This window comes from Pan paniscus, chromosome 2 (assembly GCF_029289425.2).
Source record: "Pan paniscus chromosome 2, NHGRI_mPanPan1-v2.0_pri, whole genome shotgun sequence".
In the NCBI taxonomy this organism is placed as follows: domain Eukaryota; kingdom Metazoa; phylum Chordata; class Mammalia; order Primates; family Hominidae; genus Pan; species Pan paniscus.
This window is the reverse complement of record NC_085926.1, coordinates 18,355,811-18,369,596: the sequence shown is the minus strand read 5'-3', so window position 1 is coordinate 18,369,596 and position 13,786 is coordinate 18,355,811. Positions and strand designations below refer to the sequence as shown.

Genomic DNA, 13,786 nt, shown 5'->3' with positions numbered 1-13,786 from the left:
ACTATTCCAAGCATTATTTCATGTACAAGATTAAAGAGAGAAGAGCTGCTTAGCCCTTATAAAATGAACAGAAAATTTTCCAATTCTTTTATTTCATATTGTCTCTTAAATGCAATGGGGAGAACCACCCATTTTTGAAAGAGTTCTTCCAAAAGTTAAAAAAATTAGTTGAAAATTGATGTTCTGTTATTTAGGGGGGAAAGACACCTTAAGAGTTTTCTAATGATTCATAAATTTCTTCTATCACTAACAATTTTTATTCCCCAAGAAATTTGATAATTACAGAATTTGATACTCTTTTCCTTGGCATGCTGTGATGGACTTTCGCAATGTTGAAAATTAGTTAATATATTTCAAATCTTGTCTATGGTTTTTAAAGTTCAAAATTTAAACCTGTTACCCAGTGGTATAATACAGCAAGATAGTATTTAGAATCATTTGTGATAATCAGTGAGGTTCTCTGAAAATGGTAAATTGAAAGGGTCATGTAGTGTCATGTACTTTGATAAGTTGGAGTTTAAGGAATAATTTTAAACATTGCCTGTGAAAATACAGCATAAACCTTAGGTGATACTTTAGTAATAACCTTTGTTCTAATATGTTAAAATTCATTTTCTGGTATTTTCTTTGAAAGTTCTACTTCTCTAGAAATGGCTTTGTATCTTTACATATTGGGCTGTAGGCATTACACTGCCTTTGTCTAGGCAGCTTGAGAACTATACAGTTCAGTGCTGTTGCATTATAAGGATTTCGTTTATTCTTAACTTCCCTGGATCGTCTCTCTGTGAAAGATTTCATGGCAAGTTAAGCTACTCAAAGGAAGGAGACCAATTAGGCAGTTTCAGTTTATGTTATATGTAAAGCAGATGCTTAATAAAATTAAGAATACAATTGAGGCTCTCTTCTCTACCACTTCAGTTGTAACTAATATATTCCTATGCAGAATTAATGCCTCTGACTGTTCATTTTCTAAACAGAGTGGAGAAGAAAAGGGAAGGATCACTGCTGGCCAGGCAAAGCAAGGCAGCAGGCTCACCCTGTGCCTTTCATTTCTTGCAGGGCTTGCTTTCAGAAATCCTCCGAAAGGAAGAGGACCCCAAGACTGCATCCCAGTCTTTGCTGGTAAACCTTCGGGCTATGCAGAATTTCTTGCAGTTACCGGAAGCTGAAAGAGACCGAATATACCAGGACGAAAGGGAAAGGAGCTTGAATGCTGCCTCGGCCATGGGTCCTGCCCCCCTGATAAGCACACCACCCAGCCGTCCTCCCCAGGTGCGGTCTCCTTTTCCTCCTTGCCCTTCTTTGTTTAGCTTTTTTTTTTTTTTTTTTTTTAATGCTTGAGGAAGAATCTCAATAAGAAATTAGATAGATAGATATATAGATTTATATGTTTTTAAATTCGTATAGTTGCTTGAGGAGAATTTGGTCCCAAATCATTAATTCTGATATAAAAACAATAAGCTCCTAATTAGATAGAGGGAAGAAAATTGCTTTGTGTTCCTTCATTCTTTGGGTTATTTGGGGGTGAAAGTAGTCTTTAAATGGGATATTTGTCTCTACTGTTGTTATTAAGTAAAGTATTTTAAACTCAATAGAAAAAGAATAAAGTCAGTTTTTTCCCAACTGGTTTCAGAATCGCCATTTGAATAGTAAATAAATAAAAATAAATAATTTCATTTGTATTTATACTTTCCAGTACGAACTGCAGCTGGTACCAATTACACACCATCTCGTTTGTAATCTTTCATAATTAAGTTTAATAAAATCCTTGAAGGCAGCTTTAAATGGGGCTGATAAGGAATTCTATCCATACTCCAAGATACGGGCATGTTTTCTCTTTCTTAAAATTTTTGGACTTTTTAGGGAAGAAAGTTGCCTTCCGGGTAACTTTGGGTATGTGAATCTGTATTGTTTTTTAAACTAAGTTTTAAAAGTAACCTCATAACTGTTATAATTCAGTAAATCAATTTGCATTACAAACCCTTAGATAAAAGTTTGCTAGTTAGTGTATTAGACTCAAAAACCACAAGCAAATATATTATCTTTTTTTTTTTTCTTTTGAGATGGAGTGCCGCTCTGTCACCCAGGCTGGAGTGCAGTGGCACGATCTTCACTCACTGCAAGCTCCGCCTCCCGGGTTCACGCCATTCTCCTGCCTCAGCCTCCCAAGTAGCTGAGACTACAGGCACCTGCCACCACGCCCAGCTAATTTTTTTGTGTTTTTAGTAGAGATGGGGTTTCACCGTGTTAGCCAGGATGGTCTCCATCTCCTGACCTCATGATCCTCCCACCTCAGCCTCCCAAAGTGCTGGGATTACAGGCGTGAGCCACCGCGCCCGGCTGCAAATGTGTTTTCTTACATGTTTAACTTGTGACATTTACAGCTCTTAAAAATAAGGTCAGCTAAAATTGGATAAAAATTGAACATGGAAGAAAAAGTCAAAATATTCATATGACAATCTCATAGTGAAATTGTATCTCGATTTTACTTCATTCTCATCAATAGTAGAAAGTGGTTATACATTTTCATGTATAGAAATCTAGAAAAAAACTCATTCAACACTAAAGAGTGAAAGTACTACGGATACTGCATAAATAAGAAATATTTAGCCACTTGTTGAGTAGCTACATAAACTGCTTATCATAAGGTTCTGAAACGATTACTTTTTAGAAATGTCACAAAATCCATTTTCACTAGTTTATTTAATGAAAATCAATCTGGTCTTGATGTCTATAGGAACAGACTATAAGGAAATCATTGCTATAATTGTGAATAAAAAAGTCATGCTTCTTTAGGAGAAAAGCATGGCATCTATATACGTATGTACACACCCACCTGCCCACGCACACAGAGTTATTGAATTTGATCTCTAAATGCTTCTATAAAATATTTCCTAAGATAAAGAATGAGGAACTCTTTATGTATAAAAAATATGACTTCTAAGTATGGTTAAAGAGAAAAGATAAACTATGACTTCTAGGAATGATAAAAAAGAAAAAATGTACGAAATGAAATAAAATAATTTGGTTTGGTACTTTTTCTGTAGTGTTTAGTGTTAATACACACACTTTTATTAGTTAACTTTGCTCCTGAAGTCACCACTGACAGGGCTCTGAGCAGAGAATTACTTTACTTATCACTTAATCTGCAATACTAATAAAAGAATGGCTTACTTAAGACCAATATGAACTTCAACATTGAACTGCTTTTAACAAAAAAAAAATCTAGCCAGATATTTGACTTTGTGGTTCCTTAATACAGCTTTTGTTTTCTAATTTTTCTAGGACTCTGGTTTTATTTATTTTCCAAATGTGATTTGGGTGTCCTTACTCATCAAGCTTTTTCTTGAGCTAAAGTTATACCAATTCTTATTAAGTGATATTTCTTTTCATATGCTGTTAAGATACTATAGGATAACTTTCCTATATGTATGCTTAAAGGCTTTATCTGCTGATAAGTTGGGATAGAATATATGTTTAATTTACTTTTGCCTGAATTATTGGTTAACTGGTTGTGCCACCCTTAGCTGTATTTGTTTGTTCTGAAGAGGAGCTGAGACCAAGCCCATAGCTAGGGTATTCAGCCAATGATGAAAATATACGGTATATACATACTGTAGATTCTTAGTGAAACTCTTTCAAATAAAACATTTCTATTACTGCAGTATTACTGGCCATCTAACCAAACTCCAAAATGACTGATATGTGTATGTGTGTGCAATTTTATTTTGCTGCTGCAATATAAATCTTTAAATTATTAATATTATTATAATGGAGATCACTACCAATTTGTTCACATTCTTCCCTTTAACCATGATTAAATGAATTAAATTTTAAGAAATCTTAAGGTATTAAAGGTATTATCAATGCAAAATTAGTACTTTAGATTTGGAAAAACACGTTATAGAGCACTTGAATTAGTGCTGTCTTGTAGCAGTTGAAATAATGAAATAATGCTTAAACTGGAACCAGTATGCATGTTAAAAATGAATTAAAATAAAGGATAAACTGGAGAAAACCACAGATAACACAGACTGCAAAATTTTGTCTTTTTAAATTTTACATTTTGCCAAAGAGGAGTCCATGTGAAATCAGTATACATTTCATTTCCCCCAAAATGAGGAGATTTGAAACATATTTTGAGACAAATCTTGGGTTTGGGTTGCACCTGAAACCTGATTTCTTTCTAAAGAACCACATGTTAAAAGCAGAGGCCCTCAGTGGTTCACAGAAAACCCAGCCCCCATTAAGGCCTGGGAAACTGGATTCTCTTCCACCTCTTTATAGAGTGTAAAACATGCAGAAGATGATTTTGGAGTGCCCTTGGGACATACCATAACCAGGACCTAAACTATTGAAGGACTTGAATTCTAAGTCATCTTCAAGAAAGGACTTCCTGGCTAGTCAGACCCCACCTGGAGACACCTAGCCTCAGGAAACACCAGAGCTCCTTGGTGGCCCAGTCCAGGTGAGATGCCTCCCTGCAGAGGTATCCCATGTGCTCCAGTAGGGACAGTTATGCCTTGTGCTTCATCCTCTGCCTGGGCTATAGGTTCTGGGCCAGACCTGGTTGCTGCAAACATATTTTCACAACTTACATGCTCTAATTCAACAAATAAGAATATCTTGCACCTGATAATGATTCACACCCTAACTTGATAAAAGCTATTCTGAAAGCAACTGAATACATTAATTCATTGAATCCTCATACCAACCTTTCGCTAGAAGAAAAATGAGAAAACCAAGTTTAAGGTTTAGTCAGAGTTTTCAAATCCTCTGCTCAGTCTCTTGCTCCTTCCTCTACTTCAAGCCACCTCCTCAGAATAAAGGCAAACTTATTTTAGAAAGGGAAAAGTGAAACTTGGAGATCTTTTTGTTTGTCATAGAGGATGGGAGGTTTTCTTGTTAGAATGGGGAGAGGAGCATGTGCTAAAGCATTGTCCTAATGAAATAACTTGTTTGACAAATTATCCAGTTGGGAAAACTAGACAATGGCATTTCTGGGATTGTGGGGAGAACAGCCCCTTTTAAACTTTGGTCTCATGAAAATATCTGGAAGAACCCAGTCCTCCCAGCTTCCTTGGTCTTAAGGTTTCTTTTCACTATAAGCTTTGCAGATTTTCCTGATGAGTTTATTAGAGGAATTTTTATGAACAATAATAATTCATGATTATTATCTGAGAATTGTATATTTTACAGAATTTTAAGTGATGATTTCTACCGTAAGGGTATGCTTTTTAAAATTTGATTTGTGCATTTTACTGTGTGTGACTTTTGGAGTTAAATTAATTTAGCAGTTTGTTTCCATGAAGACTGTTTGAAAGCATATAATTACTGAGTACAGCTTTTACATGAATTACACAAAAGTCTTTTTTTCTTCATTTTTTACATCTCTTTATGTAATTCTTCATTTTTTACATCTCTTTATGTAATTATCTAAAGAATTACTAAAGGTATGCTATTTCATAACAATGCTTTAGAAAATTTATGAAGTTAATATAAACAGTATATGATTAATCTGGTAGTTGCACTATTCTGTCTCTTTACAAGAAATCCCTCTACAATATAATGAAACATAGGTTCATCTTGATTTCAGGTTCAGTTACAGGCAGGAACTTAACACTTGGTAAAAGTTTTATTTCTTATGAATCCCTTGAAGATCATTTTAAGATGTTGCTTATGTGGTTATAAAATGCATCCCATTAATTGTCGTCTTTTAAAAGCTGGAAGACTTTTAAAGGCTAGATTTGGAAAATAATACTGTTCCTGGAAAGAAAGAAATATCTAAAAATATGAAACCATGGTGCTAAAGACAGTGTTAATATATTAAAATTTGAGAGTGGGAAATATTTTCCATCACTAATAAGCATCCATAAAATAGGCCATTTCTTATTTTCATTAATAAGAAAATATAATTTTTATACCCTGCAAAATAAATTTAGATTGGATTTTAATCAAAAATCAATAGCTATTAAAAAATTAGACATTAATGAGCTAGATTTATCAAAGGGCCACCAAAAAACAAGTCCAGCCTGCTCTAAAAATTAAGAATTTTTTCAAGTAAAGAAGGTGCATGTAATGTCATGAACTCTAAATAACTTTGGGTTTCTAGTTAAGTTTAGATCTCAGCATTGCTCCACCAACAAATTGTTTAACCTGTTTGTTTTAACGGAGTTTTCTCAATTTTAAAATGGGACAATCATAATACCTCCTCTGGGCTGTTAGGCAAGTTAAGAAGTTAATATACATTAATACAATGTCCAGCACATAATAAACAACTAATAAATGTCAGTGTTTATTATCACAATTATTAAAACTACATATAACTTTAATTTTGCTTGTGTAAAAGCAGTGTGCTTGCAGGCAATTCTTCATGCATCAGAGTAGGATGTTCACCAATCAAGGCTGAAGTAGAGTTCATTTCGTGTAAAATCTAAAAGCATGATTCAATGCATACAGCAATCCATGAAGAAGCAAAATAGAGTTTTCATGGAAAATGTGTGTCCTGCGGCACAATTTTAGTGAAATAAAAAGCAGACCCTAGTGCTGCACCCTATCCCCACATGGGAGGGTAAGTAGTAGAAGCTCCAATTCTTAACTACTTCCCCGGCGCCGCCTTAATAATGGAGTAGTACACCCTACCTTGATAAAAGCTATTCTGAAAGGAACTGCATTTATTTTACCTCCTGTGCTATTTGCGGAGAAGAGCTGAACAGTAGTTTGTTTTGCCTGGAATGAACTACTTTATGAATTTTAATGTGTGATATAATATTAAAAGCTAAACCAGGATTAAAGAAGATTTTTTTGTACTAAGCTAAAATAGTACTTAGTAGAGTGAGGTATAAAAGATTTTTGTTTCCATTTTTACCTGGGGAAAAATTCAGCTTTCATATTTTTGAAAAGCTGTCCAAGTCAGTTTCCCTTAAGCAATAGCTTGTGTTTAGGAAAAAAAAAATGTGATTCTAGAATTCTAATAGCTTATCTATGATAAGATGTGTATCTGGGCCAACAAAATGGTAAAGAAGAGCTTTCCTAAATATTTTTTAAATGAGTAGTACAGAGATACTTTCTAACTTTGTTAAAGTTTCACCCTCACATTCTTTTTTTAAAAAAAAAATTTCTTGTATACTTTTTTCACTTTCGTTTTGATTGTGTTGGCTACTAGGAAATGATTTTTTAAAATAATTTAGAATTTGTGCTTGATTATAATTGCTTTAAAATAAAAAAAAAAATTAACCAAAGAAGTTTTTAGAAACAAGGTCACAGGGTTGAAACAAATGATTATAGCGCACCTCAAAGATAAATTCTTAAACATCATTTTTACAAAATAATGAAAATTACTTTAAAAACAGATCGAAACACCAGCTTTCCAAAGTCTGTTCTTTTAACTATTGCTTAGCAGATTGCTACCAAGGATCTGTTTCTTCAGTGCACTGGACTTGGTGCCCCCATTTCCATAACATTCAGTTTTCAAAATGATTGAAATGGCTTTTCTTTTCTCTTTCATTTAAGCAGTGAGAAAAATAGGTATTAAAAGGGACCCCATGGGGTGATCAAATCTATCCCTCTGCCTCAAAGCAAGACCACCCCAGAGCAAAGTTTCCAATCTCACCAAAGCAACTTTGTAGGCAATTTATGGTAATGTGTTAACTCTTCTGGCTCTTAAAGTGGTGTTTAGCAGATTATTGCTTCAAAGCCCTGTATGTGTTCTAGTGGCCTCCAGTCATTAATATATCTCTATGAGTGCCCTTGCTTACTAGAGTGGCAAAGCTAGAAGGGGAACTCTGGAGAGGAGGCGGATGAGGCCCCACCTTTGGTCACCTGTCCTGCCTTACCTGCTGTGTCCCCTTCAGGCCTGCGGGCCAACTATTTCCCAGCATTATCTTTTCCATGCTTGGAAAGGTGGTATCATGGTGAAAGCATCTACCAGCTTTCTCAAGATAAGCAAGAGGTGAATTATTTTGCTAATTGGCTAGAAATTAGGATTCAGCAGGCACATTTTAAAGGGATCTCCTATTTATGCTTTAAGTACGGAGTATTGAATCACTGAATATTTTAGGAACAGAGTAAAATAAATCTTAAAGTCCTGCAGCTTGACTCAAAGGCTATATCATTTAATGCCAAAAAAATCATTTGTTTATTCTACAGCATACTTCATTTTCGATTTTCATGGTTTATGTGAGAAATTGTCCAGGATGGTAAGTTTCCAGAGGATAGAAACCTGAGTTCTGTAAAGTAACTGAAAAGATGAGGTCTTTAAGGGATCAGTTTGCTGGAAGAAACATGGTTTTGTATCTGTAGTAATTTTTCATTTATATTTTCATCAGTTTCCCAGTAAAAAATCAGCTACATGGTTTTTATGTAAATTTTCCAGGCTAGTTCATACTACTGTGTAATAAAAAATAAATTTGGAGTTTTAAAAATGAATTATAGTATCAGTACATTTTGAAGTTGAGATTTGTTTTCAGCCCCTAAAATTTTGTGGCATTTTACTGCCGATATCTGCTTATCACTATTACTAAAGGCATTGATGCTGATTTTTCTCTCAAGATTGTACTTTTTGAATATATTAGTAAAGTCACTGATTATATATTTTGTGATGCTTACAGCAATATTTTATTAAATATTGTGAAACATTATCTTATTTTGTGGTTTCACAAGTCAAAAGGAAATAGTTATATACAGGGGTGCCAGGAAAAGATGAAATAATTATACAGAACAGCTTGGACATGCACGCGTAAAATTCAACCAGCCTTTATGATAATTAAGCAAGGCACTCTAGCTGCTTCATGGATGGATAGAAGATTTAAATACGCAGTTCTGCAAATGGCTTTGTTATGGAAGATTTTTAAAATGAAACATAAGAGGAAGATGCATAAAAATAGTCTAAAATTAAAAAGGCCATAGTATGTAATAGCTATTAGTGATTCAATTGTCTATTAGGCACCGGGCACCCAGTGAAGATACAGCACTGTGCATTATGATTTTAATTGTGAATTTCCTTTGTTAGGATTGCAATGGAAGGTAATTGGGAGACAATTAGTTTAGGGTTTTCAAGTCTTTGAAACTATTTCGTTTTCCAGAAAACTTACTTTATGGCATTATAATTCCTGGTTGTCAGCTGGCAGTTGCTGTCATATTACAGATGCAATCACCTGTGACAATGTGACTTCCTTAACTTAAGCAATCTGATCTCAGGGCAATAACTAATGTTGAATGACTGCACTGTTGATCACCTTGATCATAAAAGGAACAACAGTGTCCAGTTTGGATGCTGAGCCTGAGAAGCTTCAAAACAATTTAGCCAATGAAAAATGACAGCCATGTTCAAAATGTTTTGTAGGTGAAAACAGCTACTATTGCCACTGAAAGGAATGGGAAACCAGAGAACAATACCATGAACATTAATGCTTCCATTTATGATGAGATTCAGCAGGAAATGAAGCGCGCTAAAGTGTCTCAAGCACTGTTTGCAAAGGTTGCAGCAACCAAAAGCCAGGTAAGAGCCTCTGTTAGGCATTGAGAATGTTTATCTGTGTTGCCTGTGGAACTTTCATTAAAAGGAGTGTCTATTTTCAATATGAACTTGCATCACGGAGAGGCCTCTATGTCTAGGATTATTTCCAGAGCTCTAAAATGAAACAATATTCAAATTCAGGTTATAGGCACTTAGTTTTGTTTTTTCCAATAGCCACTCCTCAGACCAAGGATTTTATGGTAAATCCCCAAGTCAGTTAATAGGTATTTTGAAAAGGATATCATAATGGATAGTCAGTTTCTCAGTCTGGTCTATTGTAGTAGAATAAATAATGTGAATTACTATTATTTCATTATTGCTTAGATGATCTTTATTTTTTTTCCTACTAAAATGCTACAAAACTTTATACAGTTTCTTCTGTTCCAATTCAGCCATCTAATGTGGCATTGGTGGTATAGCGGTGAGCATAGTTGCCTCTCATCTCAGCTGGCTGCAACTATTAAATACACTTATTAAGACAAACTGACAGACACACACACATAGCTTTGCATATTAATGATTTTAATTTTTCTGTAGAGTATACAAGACACACAGATTGATTACAACTTGTCCAACTCTGAATTACAGCTGAATAGCCTTGAATTGGAAAAGTTGTAAACTTCTACCAAACTAAATAAAAAAGGATAGGTCGTATAGTCTTTTATCAGCATAACTGTCAAATATTAATAATTCATGTTCATCAAAAGTGGAATCATCTACATGAACAAACTTAGTTATCTATAAACCCTTCTCCAAAGCCAAGAATACTTTTTAAAGGACCAGAAGAACACTAAACTCTTTTCCCCCTTGAAAAAGAATTTGATAACACTATCAAGGTGACATTAGAGGCAAATAGGGACTCCAGGTAAGATTTTAACACTTGAAATTTTACACAAGTATATTTTTATTACCATTAATGAATCCTAAAACAGCCTGGCTGTTGTCAACTTCTGATGAAATACACAATTGTGGGAGTATTTATAATCCGATATATTTGTAACATAATAATCTTTTCAGATTTTCCTAAACTTTTACGCTATCGACATTTATAGTGTTACTTGACAGGAGTTTTGCTTTAGAAGAATGTTGTTCTTGTTTAAGTTATAGGCCTGATGAAATACTTAAGGGATATCTTGGAAATGTTATATAAAAATGATTAAACTCAAGCTGTGGACTGTAAAAATTATAGCTTTATAGGCCACATGCCTGCCTACCCTTCAATCACTGTCAAAGTGATAATTTCTACAATAATATGTTTCTTTTATTGTGAGATTCTAAACATCAAGTGCTGTTTAAACATTAAACTGAATTGTTTATGTTAGTGCTGTACTCAGCGTGTCATACATCAGGCCACCGTAATCTCTCATGGAATGTAAAATTCTGTCATGAATCATGGCTTGTATATCGGAAATTACTGTAATTTTGATTGGAAATTACAGGGCTCTTGAAATGTTTCTAATTATGATAGAATGTTAGAGCCGCTTTAAACCTGTGTGCTTCTTCAGATGTCTTCATTTACATGCCAAGACTACGCATTTAAGAGAAATGTCCTGGTCTCACTTCCCCCCCCCCCCCCCCCACCTACTTGCCCACCCCACACATTCTTGTTTTGGCTCTTTAGCCTAATTATGATGAGGATATCATATTTAAATATATATTATCTTGCCTTTCTTATTCTACATTTTTTTTCTGACCTGTCCGATCATCAGTAATAATCAGACTGCATTCGTACAAAAGCCTGTTTCCCTAAATCTCCAAAATGGAGAAACTGGACATGTATTATAGTAAAGGTTAGCTTTAAAACAAAAATTAATATTATAACTTATTAATAACCATATTTAGTTATCTATCACCTGTCATTTAATTCAATCTACCCCCACCCCCTGCCATCATTTTCCTTTCTGATTCCCTGTGATTGATAATTCCTTTGCTATCTTTGACTTCATCCTTTTAAATGATACCCCGGGTTCTCCCCAACCTGGGCTGAGTACTGATTTTGGAGCTATTTAGACAGTAGCAGCAACTGGCTAATAATGTCATATAGGTGATGTTCTAAGCCATTTTAAACATCCCTGCTCTTTGTTACCCTGTCCTACACAGCTCCTCATGGGTCTCTATTTCAGCAATGTAAATAAGCAAATTCCAAGCATCTTCTGTGATGATGTAAACCCAAAGCCCCAAAGCTTTTAGCTAATTACTCATTACTGGTTAAGAGAAAATCAAAGGGGCCAATAGTGGGCTATGGGAGTCAAGCAAACTATTAACTTTATTCCCTTGGATAGTTATTCTCAACTTCTAATTTACTCTAACATCCTAGTAGAGCATTTTTGTAGTCTTGACTTAGTTGTTCAGTTTAATGTTAGCACTACCCTGTTTATGAAAATATGTAGAAAGATTGATGATTGCTTAAAAAATTAGACAGTCCAAAACCTGTGTATATCACTAACAAAAGAAACCCGACTTAATAAGGAAAAGTGGCCATTTACTTAGGTTCTGTTCTCATGCTATGATGTTTTGTGAAGGAAACAGAAAAACTAACAGCAAAAAAAAAAAAACCCTTCAAATCAGACTGACCTTTTTAATGGTCAAAATATCGCACTTCTAAAATAGATATTTAGGCCTCAGATGTGTGCCAGGGTTTGCCAAAATGAGGCAGCAGTCCCCCAAGACAAAATGTGTGTGAAGCAGGAAGAACCAGAGTCTCTTCTGTCTCAGCCCGTCTACCTACATCTGCTTCTGTGTCTTGCCCTGGTTGTCTGGGTTGACTTAACCATCGTGTTTTTTTGTGCTAGACCCTATCATGCATTATAGATTATCTGCATTAATTTAGTAAACCTGTGAGCTATTATTTTCTTACTTTTACACATGAGAGTTTCTTAAATAATAAATGTAGTACAGCCAACTCCAAATTCTCTGCATTTCTCCTATTTTAGACTGTCTTCAGGGTTCAAGGCAGCATCATCACTGAAGTACTACCCTGATCTGAGGAAGAGGAATTAGGGATACTGGTCTTATTGATAGTAGAAACAGTGAGGGCTTTCCTTTCTTCATTGACATATTCATGGAACACAAGGTTCTTACCAACACAGAGCCTTCAGAATCCAGGCTCTATCATACCTAATGGAGGTGGGTGTACAGGGTGGAGGAGTCAAAGGAGGCCAACTCTGATCCAGGTTATGTCATTGGTGGTATAATACTGGGAAATTTTAACTTTTGAGCCCAGGATTCTTTTAACATAGAAGGCACATGCTACAATGTATGCAAAAGAGCTTTTAAATTATATAGCACTATACCCAAATGGTAACGTTTCATAATGTGCTAAGCAAGAGGTTCAGTCCTCCACATGGATAGAGATTTATTTATCAGGTATTTATGTATCATAAATACCTTCCATTTTAAAAGGTAAAGCGTGCTCTGCAGTGACTAATGCACAGTGTATTTTCGGTAAAAGAAGCCAACTCGTGGATTCCACCATTTCACATGTATTGTCTCTTCAATGAATAATAGATATGGAATTGTTTTTAACTCTAATAGAAATGTCTGATAAAATATGCAAGTAAAAACTGAAGGTAGGCTACTTTTTGTGCTTGGTTAGGAAAGCAGGCTAATGCAAACTTTAAAAAGATGATATGCTTTAAACATAATGTGAGTAGCTACAAATGAATACACTTTATATTCTGGGTATTCAAATAAGCAGCAGTTTTTCTAAGTGAATCATATTGGAATTTTATCAAACATTTAGTCTGATAACATTCAAATAATTATGAGAGCAGAATTTGCTAATTTTACTGTTTAAAAAAATAGTTGATTTGGGTAATAACCATTACAGTACCAAGGTTCAGTTACTGTTCATTGGTTATAGTGTTTTCATATGGGAGATGGAAATGGAATTTTTTCCTTAATGGTGGCAGATGTTGGAATCTAATTTTATTCCACAGCAAACCCCTTGAGAGCTCTGAGACTTAAGGTGTGTGTCCAGCAAGGAGACATTAGCAGCACCGTAGGCCTTGCCTTGTACGCTGAATTGTTACATTGATTTTCATGTTTGCATAGGTGGAGCTTGCAGGTACAGTAGTGCAGTAAGACAGTAAAGGGCTTTCACAGAACCACTCTGCATCATCACTTGTGCTTGGAAAATAATTTCCTCTAGTGTTTTATTGAACAATGTATTTATTTTGGATAAAGCAACTAGCTGATGAAAATTCTGTTTGACTAACATACTTTTGGTATAATATTTTTGCAGTCTCTGAGTTGTAGTGCTTTCTGGCT

At 34.8% G+C, this 13,786-nt stretch overlaps 1 protein-coding gene across 10 annotated transcripts in view; it reads left to right on the top strand.

Annotated features, from left to right (window-relative positions):
- SATB1 (SATB homeobox 1) overlaps positions 1 to 13,786 on the top strand; it is a 98,564-nt gene that overhangs the window by 58,824 nt on the left and 25,954 nt on the right. For all 10 annotated transcript variants that reach the window (XM_063602724.1, XM_034955947.3, XM_008951645.4 and 7 more), the window contains exons 8-9: positions 1,060 to 1,272; positions 9,344 to 9,499. In XM_063602724.1, the coding sequence (XP_063458794.1) occupies positions 1,060 to 1,272; positions 9,344 to 9,499 (369 nt within the window). The remainder of the gene's footprint in view (positions 1 to 1,059; positions 1,273 to 9,343; positions 9,500 to 13,786) is intronic.